Raw genomic sequence first — 21,859 nt, forward strand, 5'->3', positions numbered from 1 at the left:
TTTTGAGGCTTGTTACTTGAAAAATTGCCATAATCACATTTATCACAGTCAGAAATGGTACAAACAGAAATTATCATTGGATTTTCAAATTTCTGACGGTCCTTGGACACATCATGTGGACGAAGCTTCATTCAGAAAGAAACTAAACAATTACATCTGAGCATACAATTGTGATATTTTATCAAAACCATTTAATTCTACAGCTCATTTCAAATGTGCCCCAAAATAAACTGAGGCTTTTTTCATCTTCAACTTTTAACTTTCAAACATCAAAGGGTGAGTTTTAAAAATCTAACAACTCAATTATGGTGGAGGGAGGGTCATGGATTTCCCCCAGTCACTCAGGGAGAGTCACACCACAGCCACCCTCCTCTGATAAATACAGATCGGTCCCTTATTTGCACCTTGTGTCTGTAATCTGGACTTTTATTTTGAAGGAGAGCAGCTGAGCTGCCCCGGAAGCTCTACTCTTTCCTGTGGCTAACTTGACAGTGTTTGAACAAGATGGCGTCGAGCAGAAACGTCTGTTAGCAGAGTGTCTTTGTTGTGTTTTTAAAGTGTGAAGATGTGTAAAGTCCAAATGCTGAGAGCGTTGGTGAAGCAGCGACTAACTGCGGCTGCTGAAGAGATATTTGGGCTGTTTGAAAGAACGATAGCAGAGTACGAGGAGCAACTTTGTCGCTCAAAAGAGGAGAACGAGCGACAACGGAAACTACTGGACGCTGTTTACAACCCTCAGCTCAGGTTACACAGAGCAGGTTAGTGTCTTCTTCTTCTGTGGTTATAAACACACAGCAGGTTAGTGTCTTCTTCTGTGGTTATAAACACAGCAGGTTAGTGTCTTCTTCTGTGGTTATAAACACAGAGCAGGTTAGTGTCTTCTTCTTCTGTGGTTATAAACACAGCAGGTTAGTGTCTTCTTCTGTGGTTATAAACACACAGCAGGTTAGTGTCTTCTTCTTCTGTGGTTATAAACACAGAGCAGGTTAGTGTCTTCTTCTGTGGTTATAAACACAGAGCAGGTTAGTGTCTTCTGTGGTTATAAACACACAGCAGGTTAGTGTCTTCTTCTTCTGTGGTTATAAACACACAGCAGGTTAGTGTCTTCTTCTGTGGTTATAAACACAGCAGGTTAGTGTCTTCTTCTGTGGTTATAAACACACAGCAGGTTAGTGTCTTCTTCTGTGGTTATAAACACACAGCAGGTTAGTGTCTTCTTCTTCTGTGGTTATAAACACAGAGCAGGTTAGTGTCTTCTTCTGTGGTTATAAACACAGAGCAGGTTAGTGTCTTCTTCTTCTGTGGTTATAAACACACAGCAGGTTAGTGTCTTCTTCTGTGGTTATAAACACAGAGCAGGTTAGTGTCTTCTTCTGTGGTTATAAACACACAGCAGGTTAGTGTCTTCTTCTTCTGTGGTTATAAACACACAGCAGGTTAGTGTCTTCTTCTGTGGTTATGAACACAGCAGGTTAGTGTCTTCTTCTGTGGTTATAAACACAGAGCAGGTTAGTGTCTTCTTCTTCTGTGGTTATAAACACACAGCAGGTTAGTGTCTTCTTCTGTGGTTATAAACACAGAGCAGGTTAGTGTCTTCTTCTGTGGTTATAAACACACAGCAGGTTAGTGTCTTCTACTTCTGTGGTTATAAACACAGAGCAGGTTAGTGTCTTCTTCTGTGGTTATAAACACACAGCAGGTTAGTGTCTTCTTCTTCTGTGGTTATAAACACACAGCAGGTTAGTGTCTTCTTCTTCTGTGGTTATGAACACACAGCAGGTTAGTGTCTTCTTCTTCTGTGGTTATAAACACAGAGCAGGTTAGTGTCTTCTTCTGTGGTTATAAACACAGAGCAGGTTAGTGTCTTCTTCTTCTGTGGTTATAAACACACAGCAGGTTAGTGTCTTCTTCTTCTGTGGTTATAAACACACAGCAGGTTAGTGTCTTCTTCTGTGGTTATAAACACAGAGCAGGTTAGTGTCTTCTTCTGTGGTTATAAACACAGCAGGTTAGTGTCTTCTTCTTCTGTGGTTATAAACACACAGCAGGTAAGTGTCTTCTTCTTCTGTGGTTATAAACACAGAGCAGGTTAGTGTCTTCTTCTGTGGTTATAAACACAGAGCAGGTTAGTGTCTTCTTCTGTGGTTATAAACACACAGCAGGTTAGTGTCTTCTTCTTCTGTGGTTATAAACACACAGCAGGTTAGTGTTGTCTTCTTCTGTGGTTATAAACACAGAGCAGGTTAGTGTCTTCTTCTGTGGTTATAAACACAGCAGGTTAGTGTCTTCTTCTGTGGTTATAAACACACAGCAGGTTAGTGTCTTCTTCTGTGGTTATAAACACAGAGCAGGTTAGTGTCTTCTTCTGTGGTTATAAACACAGCAGGTTAGTGTCTTCTTCTTCTGTGGTTATAAACACACAGCAGGTAAGTGTCTTCTTCTTCTGTGGTTATGAACACACAGCAGGTTAGTGTCTTCTTCTGTGGTTATAAACACAGCAGGTTAGTGTCTTCTTCTGTGGTTATAAACACACAGCAGGTTAGTGTCTTCTTCTTCTGTGGTTATAAACACAGCAGGTTAGTGTCTTCTTCTGTGGTCATAAACACAGAGCAGGTTAGTGTCTTCTTCTGTGGTTATAAACACAGAGCGGCCCTGCGTTCCAAATCGCATACTTCTACTATATACTCTTAGTATGTACTGCAGCTGCCCTTAAAAATATGTAGTGTAGTATGCAGTATGCATGCAGTATGCATGCTACTGGGACACACTACATCTGCCATCACATCACTCCCTGAACTCTGACCCTCTTGCTCACTTCCGCCGCCGTCCGTAGCTCCACATTTGAATACTTTGTGTTGTTGTACTTCGGAGATGCAGCAAATCTCCTCTCGTCGAGCTCGCCAGAGTCGTGCATACCGTCGGAGGTGCTGGAGAGCTGTGTTGCTGTTCTGTCGTAATGTATGTTGTTGTTCCTAATAAACAGTCCCAAGCCTGTTATTAGTGAGCTGTCTGTTGAACTAGTCACCAGTAGGCACATTAACCCCCTTCACACACAGCTCTCTGTTGCTGGCAGATGTTTGATGTTAAATATATTCACAGCTATGCAGCAGCTGGCACTATATTCTGTCTGCACGTGAAGCAGCCTTACATTCACATTACTTTTATTTGTAGTGTAACATACCTGCACATTCTTACTACATTACTTAATATGTGTTTGACTTTCACTATTTATATATTTACTAGTCTATACTGCTCATACCTGGCCCATAGTGTATTCATATTTAGTCATATTCATTATTTATACCACACTTACCCCACTGCCTGTACTGGTAGAATCTTCTATATTGTAGTCATAGTTGAACCCTAACACTGATTATACTATAATCACAATAAAGTTGAATGTTGTAACCGTGTTCTTGCAAAACTGTATGATATGTGACAGTATATAATCAGATCATTGCAGTCCTAATATGTAGTGTCTTAGAATCTCAAATTAAATAAACCATGTATGAAAGGAAGTGTGGGCGTTGGTTGTACACACAGCTCAGTCAGTGCGACGTAACTTCCGCTGCGCAAAGGATTGTGGGTCAGAATGGCCAAAGAAGCATGCTGACATGCATACTGCGAAATATGACTGCATGTAGTAGAACATCCTGGTACTTTTGGCATACTGCATCTGACATACTATGTATTGGGACACACTAATTCTTTTTCTGGCATACTAAATAGTATGGTAGTATGGGTACTGGAACGCAGGGTGGGTTAGTGTCTTCTTCTTCTGTGGTTATGAACACAGAGCAGGTTAGTGTCTTCTTCTTCTGTGGTTATAAACACACAGCAGGTTAGTGTCTTCTTCTGTGGTTATAAACACACAGCAGGTTAGTGTCTTCTTCTTCTGTGGTTATAAACACACAGCAGGTTAGTGTCTTCTTCTGTGGTTATAAACACACAGCAGGTTAGTGTCTTCTTCTTCTGTGGTTATAAACACACAGCAGGTTAGTGTCTTCTTCTGTGGTTATAAACACACAGCAGGTCTGTTCATCTCTATCATGACTGTGACATCTCACCAGGCTGATGAGTAGTTCATGTGAATGAAATGCCCAAAAAACATTTTAAAAAAGGCAGAAAAAAGTTTCTAGAAAGTCTCTTGTTCAAAAGAGGAGAACGAGCAGCAGAGACAGTTGGACTCTGTTTCCAGCCCTCAGGTTACACATATATGTTTGTTTTTGTGTTTATATTTCCCAAGTTTTTATTTATTTATTTTTTGACACAAAAGCCCTATTTCCACCAACATTTCCAGGAACTTTCATTACCAGGAATTTATTTACCTGGGTAAAAGAAAAAAGTAGGTAAAAGTTCCCTTCATCACTGACGTACAAAACAGGAGAGTCATCACTTTCCTTAATGCCTTTTTAGTTTCTTTTCCGCTACTGATTGTGTCAGGGTGACCTGACTGTGCATATCCAGTGTTTCCCCTACCATTATATTTGGGGTGGGGAAGAAGTAATGTAAGGTTACCTTTCTTATGGAACAGGTCTATACCTTGTCCTTTTATTACACTAACTAAACAGCCTTATGTTATTTATCTTATTTACATGACGGCGTGTCATTTCTGTCTCTACATGGTCGCGCCTTCTCCTCTGCTCTCTGTATCGCACATTGAGGTGGAACTCCACCATGCGCAATACAGATAGCAGAGGAGACACACACACACTCAGACACACACACTCAGACACATGTGCACACATTAGAGCACAGCTCAGGCCGCATTTTCCTGACTGAACTCGACCCGAGTCTGAGACAGTTATAACCGAGCCTGGCCCGAATGTGACAGACTTTGTGATTTTTAAATCCGAACCCGACCCAAGCCCGGCGCAGTTTGTTACCTGACATAGCTATTGTTATGGACAGTGTGTAAATGACCATCAAAGGTTGCTATTACGCACGGTCAAACATGCCGCTCGCACAGCAGCGCAGCACGGCATCCTACCCACACTCAATTGGAGCGGAGTCCGTGTTTCGTTCAGGCGTTGTAACATAAATAACAAATTCCAGCACATGAATAGACCATCCGAACCCAAACCACCTTTTGCTGTCATTATTGCTCGGGCGGCTGAGTAGCATTGCCTTTAGGGGACAGGGTGCAGGGGTGCTCACATGGGACCATGTGAGTGGTGTAGGCACTCTTACCAAATAAAGGTTATCACTGGAGGCTACCTTCTCCAGAGAGTGGTCACATGTTCGTACCTCAGGTTGAGGAAAGTCTGTCGCCAATCAGCTTTTCGGCTGAAAAACTAAAGGCCTAATATTCCTGTCCATCCTCCGTGCCCTTGATGCCACGTTTACTGGGGGGTTTGCATTTTTCAGAATTTTGCTGCAGCAGGTTGTCAGTTGTTGGCATTGTGAGATGGGGATAATCCGCCTCAGGATTCCAGTGTTGTTGTTGTATTGAACGCCATCTCAGTTCACCCACCTCTTTCCATACTTCTAGATGCCATTCATTATCACTGGAATACAGATGCATCACCTTTTCCACGGCTGTCACTGTGTCTTCCTCTACTGCAAACAAAATCTGTTGTGTCTGTTTTTTATTGCTTCCATTGTGTCTACTTGATGGTTAAGTCCAGCCCCGTCTGCCCAGGTGGACCTTTGGATTCTCATGTGCGTGGCTTTCCCAATCACCACCACCTAATGACAGCTGTGCGTGGTGATATGATGCATTTCCTTGACAGTGATGATCGTAATAGGTCTGTACCACTGCTGGGGGAGCTTTTGTTTCTGCTAGGGTCTGTAGCAGGGAGATGTAGATGAGTAACCCACACGTGGCACTTACATGTTCCAATGGCTGTAGCTGCTCTGTGGGGGGTGCGGCAGAGACACGTGGAGTGCTGACATCACTGACAGTGGCGGGGGTTGTAGTTTCAGGCAACCTTGGTGTGCTACAGTCCTTGGATTCTGCTGCATCCTGGGCTGACCTTTTAGGAGGCATTGGTTCAGTAACCTCCAAGGTGGGGGTGGCATACCACTGTTGTAGTCCCTAATAATTGCCATGTAGTTCAAACACTAAGGTTATTTCATGTCTTGGTTCAGTTTAGAACACTAGTGGTGCTGTAGTTTTTGTGCCGCTGTTAGTAGAGCTTTGTCCTTATTAGAAAAAAAAGGAGTAAAGCGGACAAAGCAGTGATTAAAGTGACAGCCAGTTTCCACAGGGAAAAAGGGTTTCCTTCCACCCACAGCCTGTCACAGGACTGTCACTTCCACTTCCACAGACGGCTCACCTGGTGTTGCAATGTGCTAACACTGTCCGAATGAAAAGTGGCCAATCTTTCCATTTCTTTGACAGTGTTGCTGTGTGGTGCTGATGTGCTCTGAGGATTATATTGAGCGGCCTCATCTTTTACATTCGACAATTTGCCTTAGCATTACCTGCATAATGTAACTCGCTCACTAGCTTGCTAAGTTCTTAGCCATGGTGGCTTCTGGACGTCAACAGTAGCGTCCATGTTGCCGTTGCCTAGCACTTTAGACAGAACGCTTGCTAAGGCTATAGGCCTGTAGTTTTCCATGCTATTTATTTTGCCAGCTTTGTCCTTAATAACAGGCACTAATAAAACAGATTGGTCCAGAAATCATTAAAACTATTATTTTGCAACTTTTTAGCCAATGAGTCAGATCTCATAGAATTTTCATTCCTTTTAATAAGAGCATATTTAAAATTTGCATTTGCCCATTTCTTCTGTTCAAAAAGAGGCCACTGTCTCTACCTGAGGCTACCCATGCTTTAAATGCTGCTCTAGCTTCAGCATGGAGCTCTGCCATTCCAGCCAGGCTGGATATTATATTATAGCTTATAAAAAAGGCTTACTAGAGATATGAAGCGACTTCACAATAGACTCATGTAAAACACATAAATCAATACTGCTTTGTGGGTTACTACAGTTCACATTACCACATCTTATTGCATTTCTAGGCAGTTCTCAGTTCTCTCAGAGTGTCTGTGAGAGAAATATATTTCTGAACATCTTCATCGGTTAATGAGACCACTCCAGTGTCCTCATACCCGTGCTATTCACCACTGTTGTCATCATTGGTAGTTTTTCTATATTGAGTGATATAGAAAAAGGTATGTGATCTGCAAAGGCATCGTCATAGTAAATATCCATGGCATCCAGAGAGGCATGTACGTCAGCTGTGCAAATACAGTGATCAAGCCATGAAGTGGTATGCTATGTTTCTCTGATGTAAGTGTAACTGTCGGTAGGCATAAGCACCTTGCTAGAGAGTATTAACCCACCCTCAGAACAGAAGTGTATTAGATGAATTTTTTGCAGAAATATCAGCGTTCAAGTCGCCTCCAACATAAATACAGATGGATGCATTATCTTGAATAAAGGGGCTAACAAAGGCTAATCTACTGAGATGTTGAGCCTCATTCTGATAACATTCATAAGGTGGATATATGTTCAAGATGATGAACTTGGTGTCACTGCACTCAAACTCTAAGCCAATAGCCCAATCCACATCCAATCTAACCACTTTAAACAGAGAGCCATATTTATTTTTCCAGAGGATAGCCCCTCCCCCTGGGATCCTTCCTTGCATGATTTTGGAAGTGAGGTCAGTGGTGGATTCACCAGCCCCATTAAAATCACAGTGCAATGAATTTAGACTTTCCAAGTCCTGTTTAGCTCAAAATGACGTGACTTATCTCCAGCACTGTGAAGTGCACATTGGGTATGTGAGGAGAAGCAATTTTTCCCAGAACTGGTTATCTAAAGAACAGGAAACAGCAGCCTAAGTGACGAGAAGCCCCTTGAATGTGTTTATATGGGAAGGTTTGTAGGTGTGACACGTTTTTGAACTGATACTGCTTGTTTGTCAGACCTTATAAATGGTCATAACATATCAATTCTTTGACTTTCCTGCACGTAAGCCCTCAAAAGTGGCGGTGGATAAGAGACTGGACAGAGCACATTAGATATTGCTTACTTTATGTTTATGCTTATTAAATATGTGTATTAATTAAGTGTTTTGTTGCACTTATGTACAGTAATGAGCGTAGTGGTCATCAGCTCAAATAATCTGTGAGTCATCTTCACTTTGTTTCCACCATGGCCTCTCTGCTCTGCTGCTCGCTGACTTGACTCCATTTGTATCTCAAGGAGGTCGGCGGAGGGGGGGCTGCAGCGCGATTAGAAATTACACCAAAACTTTAAAAAGAACAGATCAAATAACTGATGACGTCAGAGTTTATCAATACTACGGTTATTACTGTATTTTGGTACCCATGAAATCACAGTTTGTCTCAATGTGTGTTTGTGTGTTTCTTTTTTGGTGCAGATGTCCAGCAGCTGATGATGGTTAAAGAAAAGGTTCCCCCTGAGCAGCAGGAGTGGAGCTCCAGTGTGGACCAGGAGGACCCAGAGCCCCCACACATTAAAGAGGAAGAGGAGGAACTGTGGAGCAGTCAGGAGGGAGAGCAGCTTCAAGGGCTGGAGGAGGCTGATATCACCAAGTTCACATTCACTCCTGTCCCTGTGAAAAGTGAAGATGATGAAGAGAAACCTCAGTCTGAGGGACACCACTGTGGAGGACCAGGACCAGACAGGAACTCAGGTCCAGATACTGATGATGAAACCGGAGACTCTTCTGAAGCTGAGACTGAAGACAGTGATGATTGGACCGAGACCAGAGAACCTCAGTCAGGTTTAAACTCTCTGGAAAATGATGACCCACTCACCAGCGATTCAAGTTGTAGTGCTGAAGAGAAACTATTCAGCTGCTCTGTGTGTAAGAAAAGATTCAGTGTCAGGTGGAATCTTAAAAGACACATGATGACTCATACGGGAGAGAAACCGTTTAGTTGCTCAATGTGTGGTAAACGTTTTCATCGCAAGGACAACTTATCTGATCACATGGCCATCCACACAGAAGAAAAAACTAGCCTCTCAGATTGTGGTAAAAGCTATATACAGAAGGTACAACTGACTCGCCACACAGGAGAGGGAAGATCCACCGCGCTTTATCAGATGAGAAACCATCAGTGTGTCGGTCATCAGTCGTCACAGCTTCATCAAACCGAGGAGTACAGAGAGGTGGAGCCTCCAGCCAGCGGCTCAACTCAACAGATGGAAAGAGAAGCTGATGGGGAGGACTGTGGAGGACCACAACCAGCCAGGAACTCAGATCCAGATACTCATGACAAGCCTGGTGACTCTTTTGTCCTTGAGACTGATGATGACCGAAAGAAGACCAGAGAACCTCAGTCAGGTTTATACTCCCTGAAAAATTATAAAGTCCCTGTCCGTAATTTAAAACGTAGAGTTCGTGAAAAACGATTCAGCTGCTCTGAGTGCGGAAAAAGATTTGACATGAAGTCAGGTCTTACAATACACATGAGATCTCATACTGGAGAAAAACCTTTCAGTTGCTCAGTCTGTAAGATGTCTTTTACAAAAACTGGAAATTTACGGAGACACATGAGAACTCATACAGGAGAGAGACGTTTCATGTGCTCCGAGTGTGGGAAAACATTTGGTTTCAAGGCACATCTGGAGAGACACATAGCAATACATACAAGAGAGAAACCATTCAGCTGTTCCGATTGTGGGAAACAATTTTGTGCCAAGTGGCAGATGAACCAACACATGAGGATGCATACAGGAGAGAAATGTTTCAGCTGCTCTGAGTGTGGGAAAAGATTTTGTATCAAGTCACAACTGGAGATACACATTAGGACTCATACAGGAGAGAAACCATTCAGCTGCTTATCTTGTAAAAAATCTTTTGGACACAAACGAAGTTTAAAGGCACACATGACAATCCACACAGGAGAGAAACCATCCAGCTGCAAACTCAAACAAAGTCAAACTCAAACTAAGGAGATCAGAGAGGCGGAGCCTTCAGACAGCAGCTCAGTGCAACAGATGGAAAAAGAAGCTGATGGAGAGAACTGTGGAGGACCACAACCAGCCAGGAATTCAAATCCAGATCCACAATTACAACCACATACTGGTGATAAGACTGGAGACTACTCTGACCTTGATACTGATGACAGTGATGATTGGAAGGAGAGCAGAAAACCTCAGTCAGGTTTAACTAAATGAAAAATGATGACGCACCTGTCAGTGCCTGAAGATGTAGTGCTGGAGAGAAACGATTCAGCTGGCTAGCGTGAGTGAAAAAATTTTGCACCAAGACCAATCTGTAAAGACAAACATGTTACCACACTGGAGAGAATCTGTTCAGCTGCTTCAAGGTGGGAAAAGATTTTGGCAGGGGTCACAGATGGAGACGCATATGAGAATTTACACAGGAGAGAAACCTTTCCGCTGCTGTGCAGGGAGTAAAGGTTTCATGATACTGAAGCAGAGGAGGGGTTGCAGGGGGAAATTATATATTAAATAAATAACATGCCCATATAATCAGTTTTTATTTTATATACATGGAATCACTTGTTTTGTTTTATCACCATATAAGCTTATATAACCACACTGTTATTATGCACTTTTATGATTTTATAGTCATTCATTTTATTGCATATTACATATGATTTCATGGAATCACTTTTATAGTTTCCACACAAATGTCATCTCTTCTAGACCGTATATGCTGAAGTTGTCAGAAAAGTAGATGAAACCTGAGCTCCTTAGAGTCTCAGAACATATATAAGGGTTAGACACACTCAGGCTTTTTCTGCGCTTTTTGCAGTGATAGCCACTTGCTTGACTGTTTTTTTGTTTGTTTGTTTGTTTTTAAAATTTAATCTGTCGAGGCATTGGCTGTGCTCCAATCCCTCAGGAAAATTTTCAAGAAATAGGTTGAGGAGAAAAAAAAACTTAATAAAGGCTACTAAATCTACTGATATAAAGTCTTTGTGTGTCCCTGGTGGTCATTTTGTGTGTTGTTGATTCTAAAGTGATGGCTTAACCTCTGGTCCACATTTTAGTACAAATACTGTCCTTCTGGTTTATGAAGAACCTCCTCTCTTGGACTCTTTAAATTGGACTTTCATAATCCCAGGCAGTTTTGGAATCAGCTGAACCGAATTCTTAATAAAAATAAAAAGCCCATAAACCAGATACAAGTTAATAATGAAATTATTTCTGATCCTTTACTTAACTCACATGCTTTTAATCAACATTTCTCTTCTATCCGTGGTTTCCATTACTTTAATTTCCATGGTATTGCTGCCTTCTTTAAATCTTCTCTTCCTAACTATTCTTTTTCTTTCAAAAAAATCTTGCCTTTTGATGTTTTTCATGCTATATGTCAGTTGAAAGAAAACACTAGTGCAGGTCCAGATGGTTTGGGAGCCACATTTGTTAAACTTGCCGCTCATGTTATAATGTATCCCCTTACTGATTTGTTTAATTTGTCTCTATCTACCTTTTCAATGCCTCAAATTTGGAAATGTTACAGAGTCATTCCTCTTTAAAGGTGGAGTCTCATCAGATGTGAATAATTAGCGACCTATTTCTATTATTTGTACTATTGCAAAAATCTCTGAAAACTATTTTTATTCAATTATCACAGTACATTCATTTGTACAATATTTTATCACCATGCTAATCAGATTTCACAGCAAATTTCAACCACCACAGCTCTTTTAAAATTCGCAAATGATGTGCTCTCATCCTTTGATAAAGGCCAATTCACTGGTGCAACTTTAACTGATCTTCCCAAAGCTTTTGATATGGTTGATCATTACGTACATTACCTACTCTTTTCCACTGTCTGCGCCACAAGGTGAGTTGTTGCAGGAGCAGTCAGAGGATTCCTCTCTTAAAGAAATATTTGACCATGTTCTGCTGGCTGCGGAGATGGAAATGGGCTGCTGTGGGTGGTGATTGTGTGGGGGGATGCTCAAGGTTGATGCCAGCCAGGTTGGAGCAGGCGCTGTCCTGATGCAGGGGGACGACCAGGGGGTGGTTAGACCTGTAAGTTTTTTATCCCGAAAGTTTAATTGTCACCAGTTTAACTATTCAGTGATTGAGAAAGAAGCGTTGGTGTTGATTTGGGCACTGCAACATTTTGAAGTGTATGTGGGTGCGCCGCTCGTGGTTTTTACAGATCATAACCCACTAACCTTCCTCTGTTCACTGAGATGCCCGAATCAGAGGCTAATGAGATGGTCTCCGTTTTTGCAGGCTTATGATCTGGATATTAAGGGGACCGATAATGTTATTGCCGACGCGTTATCACGTGCTCCTCTGCCTTGAGCTCGTGTTGCCGCGTGCCATTTCTGTGATTGTTTGTAATGTTATTTCATGCTGTTTGTGATCTGTTGCTGCTCTGCAGGTCTTCATAATTTGCTTCCCAGGTACTGGGGTTGCTGAGGACAGGTGCAAAAGGAGCAGGACATGGGTAGGATGGAGGTTATGTGTTTCTTTTCTCATTAGCATTAATAGGCTATTATAGGTTAATTTAGTTTATTTTCCTTTAGGATTACTATTAACATTAGGCTAGTATATATAATATATATATATTTTTCTGCGATTTTCGTTCAGTTAAATTTTTGGTGGTACTGCTGTGCTGTGTCTTTATGGGGGGGTGTGATGGCCCCTGCTTGGCTGCGTGGCTTGGTTCAGTGAGTTGTCGTACTGTTGTGATGACGTAATTGGTTACATGTGTTGTGTTGTCTTTCTACCGAGGTAAACAGCTGATCAATTCATTATCTGGATTGCAAGCACCTGGCCCATGGTGCTTGGATGGATATAAACAGTGCTGGCTGATGCCGCTCTCTCTCTCTCTCTCTCTCTCTCTCTCTCTCTCGACTCCTCGCCAGTGTCCGTACTTTTGTTAGGCTTTTCTATTTCTTTTATATTATCTCCACAACACCACACCTCGCATGCTCCACACATCCACATGTACACTACTGATCACACTGACTAACACACTCCATACCTATATTGTGTTTATTTACGTTGCTTTACTTAAACAATTAATACAGTTGTTACGATGTACGACATCTATTGCACGTCTAAGGAACAAAATGCCACATTCAACTTTTTATCTTTAGTCCTGAAACCTGTCTGTTGCTATGGTTCAGCAGTGATGCCTGTCTGTTGCCATGGTTACTGAGCTCAAAGAGGGAAGTGAAACATTAACGACCAGTTTCATCCAATCTGAGGACGACCAATAGAGCTACTAGCCTCCTCTGCTGCAGCCAACAGGGTGGAGTTTATTTTCTCTTTGTATGAACTTTCCTCATATTGTCTCTGTGTCTCCTCCTCCAGTGGGTCGAGTCGTCCCCACCCTGACGGTGCTGCCCCCCTCCAGAGAGGAGCTGCAGCAGGGGAAGGCCACGCTCATGTGCCTGGCCAACAAGGGCTTCCCCTCAGACTGGAGTCTGGCCTGGAAGGTGGACGGCAGCAGCAGCAGCAGCAGCAGCAGCAGCTGGGAGGAGAGCAGGAGCCCCGGGGTGCTGGAGAAGGACGGCCACTACAGCTGGAGCAGCACCTTGAATCTTTTGTTTCCAAGTTGAAGAATGAACCCTCAAGCTCAATGAATGTCATTCTTTAAAAACTCTACTTTTCCTGTCAGAGGTTTTCACAGTAAGAACGAAAAACATGTGGACTTTTATTTTGAAGGAGAGCAGCTGAGCTGCCCCGGAAGCTCTATTCTTTCCTGTGGCTAACTTGACAGTGTTTGAACAAGATGGCGTCGAGCAGAAACGTCTGTTAGCAGAGTGTCTTTGTTGTGTTTTTAAAGTGTGAAGATGTGTAAAGTCCAAATGCTGAGAGCGTTGGTGAAGCAGCGACTAACTGCGGCTGCTGAAGAGATATTTGGGCTGTTTGAAAGAACGATAGCAGAGTACGAGGAGCAACTTTGTCGCTCAAAAGAGGAGAACGAGCGACAACGGAAACTACTGGACGCTGTTTACAACCCTCAGCTCAGGTTACACAGAGCAGGTTAGTGTCTTCTTCTTCTGTGGTTATAAACACACAGCAGGTTAGTGTCTTCTTCTTCTGTGGTTATAAACACACAGCAGGTTAGTGTCTTCTTCTTCTGTGGTTATAAACACACAGCAGGTTAGTGTCTTCTTCTGTGGTTATAAACACACAGCAGGTTAGTGTCTTCTTCTGTGGTTATAAACACACAGCAGGTTAGTGTCTTCTTCTTCTGTGGTTATAAACACACAGCAGGTTAGTGTCTTCTTCTGTGGTTATAAACACACAGCAGGTTAGTGTCTTCTTCTGTGGTTATAAACACACAGCAGGTTAGTGTCTTCTTCTTCTGTGGTTATAAACACACAGCAGGTTAGTGTCTTCTTCTGTGGTTATAAACACACAGCAGGTTAGTGTCTTCTTCTGTGGTTAGTGTCTTCTTCTTCTGTGGTTATAAACACAGAGCAGGTTAGTGTCTTCTTCTGTGGTTATAAACACACAGCAGGTTAGTGTCTTCTTCTTCTGTGGTTATAAACACAGAGCAGGTTAGTATCTTCTTCTGTGGTTATAAACACACAGCAGGTTAGTGTCTTCTTCTGTGGTTATAAACACACAGCAGGTTAGTGTCTTCTTCTTCTGTGGTTATAAACACACAGCAGGTTAGTGTCTTCTTCTTCTGTGGTTATAAACACACAGCAGGTTAGTGTCTTCTTCTTCTGTGGTTATAAACACAGAGCAGGTTAGTGTCTTCTTCTGTGGTTATAAACACACAGCAGGTTAGTGTCTTCTTCTTCTGTGGTTATAAACACAGAGCAGGTTAGTGTCTTCTTCTGTGGTTATAAACACAGAGCAGGTTAGTGTCTTCTTCTGTGGTTATAAACACACAGCAGGTTAGTGTCTTCTTCTTCTGTGGTTATAAACACACAGCAGGTTAGTGTCTTCTTCTGTGGTTATAAACACAGAGCAGGTTAGTGTCTTCTTCTGTGGTTATAAACACACAGCAAGTTAGTATCTTCTTTTTCTGTGGTTATAAACACAGAGCAGGTTAGTGTCTTCTTCTGTGGTTATAAACACAGAGCAGGTTAGTGTCTTTTTCTGTGGTTATAAACACACAGCAGGTTAGTGTCTTCTTCTTCTGTGGTTATAAACACACAGCAAGTTAGTATCTTCTTTTTCTGTGGTTATAAACACAGAGCAGGTTAGTATCTTCTTTTTCTGTGGTTATAAACACACAGCAGGTTAGTGTCTTCTTCTTCTGTGGTTATAAACACAGAGCAGGTTAGTGTCTTCTTCTGTGGTTATAAACACACAGCAAGTTAGTATCTTCTTTTTCTGTGGTTATAAACACAGAGCAGGTTAGTGTCTTCTTCTTCTTCTGTGGTTATAAACACAGAGCAGGTTAGTGTCTTCTTCTTCTTCTGTGGTTATAAACACAGAGCAGGTTAGTGTCTTCTTCTTCTTCTCTGGTTATAAACACAGAGCAGGTTAATGTCTTCTTCTGCAGTTATGCTCCCACATGTTCTCTCTGTGTCAGTGTGGGTTTCCTCCAGGTGCTCTGACATGTTCTCCCTGTGTCAGCGTGGGTTTCCTCCAGGTGCTCCGACATCTTCTCCCTGTGTCAGCGTAGGTTTCCTCCAGGTGTTCCGACATGTTCTCCCTGTGTCAGCGTGAGTTTCCTCCAGGTGCTCTGACATCTTCTCCCTGTGTCAGCGTAGGTTTCCTCCAGGTGTTCCGACATGTTCTCCCTGTGTCAGCGTAGGTTTCCTCCAGGTGTTCCGACATGTTCTCCCTGTGTCAGCGTGAGTTTCCTCCAGGTGCTCTGACATGTTCTCCCTGTGTCAGCGTGGGTTTCCTCCAGGTGCTCTGACATGTTCTCCCCGTGTCAGCGTGGGTTTCCTCCAGGTGCTCTGACATGTTCTCCCCGTGTCAGCGTGGGTTTCCTCCAGGTGCTCCGACATCTTCTCCCTGTGTCAGCGTAGGTTTCCTCCAGGTGTTCCGACATGTTCTCCCTGTGTCAGCGTGAGTTTCCTCCAGGTGCTCCGACATGTTCTCCCCGTGTCAGCGTGGGTTTCCTCCAGGTGCTCTGACATGTTCTCCCTGTGTCAGCGTGGGTTTCCTCCAGGTGCTCCGACATGTTCTCCCCGTGTCAGCGTGGGTTTCCTCCAGGTGCTCCGACATGTTCTCCCTGTGTCAGCGTGGGTTTCCTCCAGGTGCTCCGACATGTTCTCCCTGTGTCAGCGTGGGTTTCCTCCAGGTGCTCCGACATGTTCTCCCTGTGTCAGCGTGGGTTTCCTCCAGGTGCTCTGACATGTTCTCCCTGTGTCAGCGTGGGTTTCCTCCAGGTGCTCCGACATGTTCTCCCCGTGTCATTGTGGGTTTCCTCCAGGTGCTCTGACATGTTCTCCCCGTGTCAGTGTGGGTTTCCTCCAGGTGCTCCGACATGTTCTCCCTGTGTCAGTGTGGGTTTCCTCCAGGTGCTCTGACATGTTCTTTCCATGTCAGCATAGGTATGGGGTGGGATGAATGATAATATCACAGTGCCAAGGATCAGTACACCCGGGGCCCTGCCCCTGTCTGCCGTCCAGCACACAATGCCCCGAACTCTGATTCCTGTCCTGCAGGTGGTGGGCCCACAGGGCAACATCTCCATGTTATTTATTTGGGCTGAGCACGACCAGGCCCCACGGTACTCAAAGTCCGAGTATTCTGTTTCATCAGTCTTCTTGAATCTCTCTTAGTCTGGCCCCTTCCCTGGAACCACCATGTTAGCCCCGGAAAACACATCTCCCAGGATCACAGGTTCACGCAAACTCCTCCATCATGTTAAAGTGGTGATTCTCAAAGGGAGTTCAAGTATCCCAGGGTCTTGCTGATGAGTGAAGGAAGAATGGAGCGTGAGATGGAACAGCCATGAACCGCTGTAGTTCAGAGGGAGCTGAGCCAGAAGGCAAAGCTTTCCATTTCCTGGTCCATCTGCGTCCCAACCCTCACCTATGGTCATGAGCTCTGGGTAGTGACTGAAAGAATGAGGTCACAGATACAAATAAGTTTCCTCTGTAGGGTGTCTGGGCTCAGCCTTAGAGATAGGGGGAGGAGTCAGACATCTGGAGGGAGCTCGGAGTAGAGCCGCTGCTCCTTCATGTTGAGGTAGTTCAACATTTCATCAGGAAATACCTCCACTCTACTGGATTATATGAGAAGATTTAATTAGTAGCTTGTGATGACCTGTGGGGGGCAGCAATACGCTAGATATAGCCTATCGGAAATCCATAAGAAGAAGAACATCTGATCAGGATCCTCCTGGGCGCCTCCTGTTAGAGGTGTTCTGGACACGTCCCACTGGTAGGAGGCCCCGGGGCAGACCCAGAACACACTGGAGGGATTATAGATCTCATCTGGTCTGGGAACACCTCGGGATTTCACAACCTCTCTTTGAAAAAAACTAACAAATTATACCAGACAGTGTTACACCCCAAGTCAGCATTAAATCACAGTTTGTCTCAATGCGTGTTTGTGTGTTTCCTGTTTCCTGCAGATGTCCAGCAGCAGCAGTTGGTTAAAGAAGAGGTTCCCCCTGAGCAGCAGGAGTGGAGCTCCAGTGTGGACCAGGAGGACCCAGAGCCCCCACACATTAAAGAGGAAGAGGAGGAACTGTGGAGCAGTCAGGAGGGAGAGCAGCTTCAAGGGCTGGAGGAGGCTGATATCACCAAGTTCACATTCACTCCTGTCCCTGTGAAGAGTGAAGATGATGAAGAGAAACCTCAGTCTGAGGGACACCACTGTGGAGGACCAGCAGGACCAGGACCAGTGCCTGGAGGAGGAGTGCGACCAGTGCCTGGACACTCTTCTGAAAATGATGGAGAGGAATGTGGGGGACCAGAACCAGAAGAGGACACAAATCCAGTTCTAGATTTACAACCAGATACTGAGGACAAGACTGCAGACCAATCTGAAGCTGATGGAGACCACTGTGGAGGAGTACAACCAGTCCCCAGAGGAGAAGGAATGCGACTAGCGCCCAGAGACTCTTCTGAAACTGATGGAGAGGACTGTGAAGGACCTGAACCGAACGACATCTCAGGTCCAGATCCAGATCCAGATTTACAACCGGATACTGAGGACAAGACCGGAGACCATTCTGAAGCTGAGACTGACGACAGCAATGACTGGAGGGAGACCAGAGAACCTCAGTCAGGTTTTGATGAAGTACCTGTCGGCGATATGGAATGTAATAATGAAATAGTTTCAGTTAGCTTATCTGAATGTGCGAGAAGCTTCGACCATGAGGGAGGTCTACAGGAAGACTCTGAAGTCCACAATGTGGAAAAACCCTTTAGTTGCTCCATCTGTGGTGAAACATTTGCAGAAAGCTCAGAGCTGAAGGTGCACTTCAGAGGTCATAGAAAAGGAAAACGTTTTAGCTGCTTGGTTTGTAAAACAAGTTTTGGCAGCAGCGGAAATTTAGCGAAACACCTGAGAATCCATACTGGAGAGAAACCATTTGGTTGCTTGCTGTGTAGTAAAAGATTCACTCAAAAGATAGCTCTGGAAAAACACCGTCTTGTCCACACAGGGGAGAAACCATTTAGTTGCTCAGATTGTGGCAAATCGTTCACACAGAAGGGGCATCTGAGTCGACACTTGGTTGTCCACACAGGGGAGAAACCATATAGTTGTTCAATTTGTAGCAAATCATTCACATTGAAGGAAGACTTGAAGCGACACTTGCTTGTCCACACAGGGGAGAAACCATTTAATTGTTCGGTGTGTAGTAAAACATTTTCACGAAGGAAAGACTTGGAACGACACTCGCGTCTCCACACAGGGGAGAGACCATTTAGTTGTCCAGACTGTGGGAAAACATTCACTCAAATGAGCCATTTGAGACGACACTTGGCTATCCACACGGGGGAGAAACCATTTAGTTGTCTAATTTGTCAGAAAACATTCTCAGTAAAGCAAGATTTGAAACAACACTCGGTTGTCCACACAGGGGAGAGACCGTTTCGTTGCTCAGATTGCGGCAAAACATTCACACAAAGGGCCAATTTAAAACAACACTTGATTGTCCACACAGGGGAGAGACCGTTTAGCTGTTCAGTTTGTGGGAAAAGGTACACACGAGAGAGTCATTTGAGACGACACGTGGTTGTCCATTTAAGGGAGAAACCGTTTGGTTGCAGTGTTTGTGACAAAAGATTCGCTCGGCTCGATTTGGTGAACAAACACGAGTGTGTTGGTGAGAGTGTCCGAATTAAGTGAAGTTTCAGAGACTAATTTTGGGCCGGTTTTTCACGGCAGAATTGAAATCAGTGTTTTCCCTGCCATTATATTGGGGGGGCACCCCGGCCACCCAACAGCACCCACGCCCCCTTTGAGGGTCAAGTTTATTTTATATAATTGTATTTTCTATATAGCTCTAGATCACAACAGAAGTAATCTAAGGTTACCTTTCCTATAGAACAGGTCTATACCTTGTCCTTTATTACACTAATTAAATTGAGTTAGTTATTTATCGTATTTACATGACAGCATGTCATTTCTGTCTCTACATGGTTCCGCATTTAGAATTCTCCTCTGCTCTCTGTATCGCATACGCTAGAGTTCTGCCCCAATGCGCACACACAGTTGAGCACACTAGAGTGCGGCTCAGGCCGCATTTTCTTTGAGACAATTATAACCAAACCCGACCTGAGTCTGACACAGTCTGTGACTTGACATATTTATTGTTATGGACAGTGTGTAAATGACCATCAAAAGATGGCTGTTACGCACAGTCAAATACGACGCTACATACACTCAGTTGGAGTGGAGCCTGTGTTGCGTTCAGGTGTTGTCATGTAAATAACAAATTTCATCACTTGAATAGGCCATAGCACAACACAGCAGCATGTCAAGTGGACTGAGCTCGTCACCAGAGTCACCAATTAACCTGCATGTCTTTGGACTGTGGGAGGAAACTGGAGCACCTGGAGGAAACCCACTGTGACAAGGGGAGAACAGGCAAACTCCACACGGAAGGGGAGAACCCAGAGTTCGAGGCAGGAACCCTTTTGCTGTGAGATGACAATGCTAACGACTCTGCAGCTTCTGTCATTACGTCCCTCTTTTTGTTCTACAATAGAGTCTTTGTGCCGTAACCAAAGTCTCAATGTAACTTGAAAAAGACGTTCTGGTAACTGTACATGCTCGTGTTTTTCTTCAATGTGGTTTTTGATATAGCAGAGTGATTTGGTTGTTATTCAGGGGTGGCAGTAGCTCAGTCCATACGGATTTGCGTTGAGAACCAAATATGAGGTGTTGATTTATAAACGGAGAGGCGCCAGTTCAGGTGCCCTTGAACAAGGCACCGAACCCCCACATGCTCAGGGTGCCTGTCGCCCTAACACCCCTTCATTTAATGCATGTATAGGTCCTGTTTGTGTGTGTATCTGGTTTTTGTAAGTTTATGACAAGAGAGTGAAAAAATTTAAATATCGTAAAACTTCAATTCTTTGCCCAGCCTTCATTTGCATAAATCACTGTACTCAACAGGCCTATATTTGAGACAGGCCTTTAAAACAAAATTGTTGCTCAGCAAAGATGAGAAAAGTGCGAAATATGCGCGAAATAGCTAACTAACATGGATTGTCAACAATCTGGTTTTATACAGCCAAAGAACTTATATAAAAAGACTTGCAACTAGACCAGGCTTCTATTTGAGACAGGCCTGCATTTGTCAAAATGTGTAGCTACACCGGGGTAGTAAACGAGACTAGGCTTTTAATTGAAGTTTTACATTCATCTTCTTCTAAAGATTTTACTTTCAAGTTTCCTTGTTCCGATGTGCAGTAACTTTAGTTTAGCATGTGAATATTTTATCTATTGATATCAGACTTGTTTCCCTCTCTGTTTAACCTAGATTTAGTACAACAGCCATTGTGACAACCGTTAATGTGATCCATTTAAATTCTGTTTTTACGATGGTTTTTAAGCAGTCCAAAAGTTCAAGTTCAGAAGTTTTAATAGACTGATTATTAAGTGGAATAAAAACAGAACTTGAAGATAACTTGGGTGTGTCTGTTCCTGTAATTTCTAAGCTTCTGTTTCAGTGCAGCTGTTGCAACCAGTTTTACAAACTTGATTTTTAAACATGTAAAGTTAGAGGCAAGTTGGACCATGTATTCTGGAGTTACAAACCACTTCTTGTTTTGTACTTTATTGTATTGGAAATTCCACGTCTCGCCACGGTCATTAGGTTCGACGAAAACTCAAGCTTTAAACAAATTTTGATGTCAACGGTCTTAAGATGGCACACAGCAAATGTGAAGTCAATCTGTAGGAGTTTGTTAAAGTACGACCCCTGAAAATGGCCAAAAAACTGCACCAAAATGAAACAAATTCAAAATGGCCGACTTCCTGTCAGGTTTAGAGTATTGCTTCAAGAGGCTTTTTTGTATGTCTTGGGATGTTACATAAGCCTACCAATTTTCATGCTTGTAAGCAAAAATTACTGCAGGGGCTGCTTCGTTGACATTTTCTAGGGGGTGCTACCGAGCCCCCTTGGCACCCCAAAGCAAAAAAAATCATTATTGGGATGTAGATGTGTTCAGGGTGGGACTGTCATCAATCCTGTGAAGTTTGCGGGTGATCAGACCAACTATGCCAAGGTTATAAGATTTTTGTGTTTCATGGCGAGACTTTAATATTTAATGCCATGCCCCGGCCAAACCATTCAATGCTGACCAAATCTTTTACCAAATTTTGATCACAGAGTTGTCGAGATGGTGCACACCAGGATTGAAGGCAATCAGATTATGTTTGCAAGAGGAGTTCGTTAAAATGTGAAGCATGGAAAACACCAAAATTTACCATGAAATTTAAAATGGACGACTTCCTGCTGGGTCTGGCCTATTGGTCCAAGAGGGTTTTTGTGTGCGTCAGGGTGTGATACATGTGCGTACCAACTTCCCTGCATGTCGAGAAAACAT

General features: G+C 43.4%; 2 protein-coding genes across 2 annotated transcripts; both read left to right on the forward strand.

Annotated features, from left to right (window-relative positions):
* The first annotated feature begins 424 nt into the window (after positions 1-424).
* On the forward strand, positions 425-10,850 carry LOC125904866 (oocyte zinc finger protein XlCOF22-like). The gene is made up of 2 exons (XM_049602561.1): positions 425-758; positions 8,341-10,850. Exons 1-2 carry the CDS (start codon positions 566-568, stop codon positions 10,104-10,106), a joined length of 1,959 nt encoding a protein of 652 aa, XP_049458518.1. The 5' UTR covers positions 425-565; the 3' UTR covers positions 10,107-10,850.
* Positions 10,851-13,578: 2,728 nt separating this feature from the next.
* Positions 13,579-20,879, forward strand: LOC125904869 (gastrula zinc finger protein XlCGF57.1-like). The gene is made up of 2 exons (XM_049602565.1): positions 13,579-13,913; positions 17,425-20,879. Exons 1-2 carry the CDS (start codon positions 13,721-13,723, stop codon positions 19,149-19,151), a joined length of 1,920 nt encoding a protein of 639 aa, XP_049458522.1. The 5' UTR covers positions 13,579-13,720; the 3' UTR covers positions 19,152-20,879.
* Positions 20,880-21,859: the final 980 nt, after the last annotated feature.

Source organism: Epinephelus fuscoguttatus, linkage group LG17, assembly GCF_011397635.1.
Source record: "Epinephelus fuscoguttatus linkage group LG17, E.fuscoguttatus.final_Chr_v1".
Taxonomy (NCBI): domain Eukaryota; kingdom Metazoa; phylum Chordata; class Actinopteri; order Perciformes; family Serranidae; genus Epinephelus; species Epinephelus fuscoguttatus.

What these genes read in the sequence shown, in the direction of transcription:
- LOC125904866 (XM_049602561.1), top strand. Translation starts at nt 566, where the DNA reads ATGTGTAAAGTCCAAATGCTGAGAGCGTTGGTGAAGCAGCGACTAACT. An exon ending in GCTCAGGTTACACAGAGCAG is followed by an intron (nt 759 to 8,340) that starts GTTAGTGTCTTC and finishes TTTTTGGTGCAG; the next exon opens with ATGTCCAGCAGCTGATGATG.
- LOC125904869 (XM_049602565.1), top strand. Translation starts at nt 13,721, where the DNA reads ATGTGTAAAGTCCAAATGCTGAGAGCGTTGGTGAAGCAGCGACTAACT. An exon ending in GCTCAGGTTACACAGAGCAG is followed by an intron (nt 13,914 to 17,424) that starts GTTAGTGTCTTC and finishes TGTTTCCTGCAG; the next exon opens with ATGTCCAGCAGCAGCAGTTG.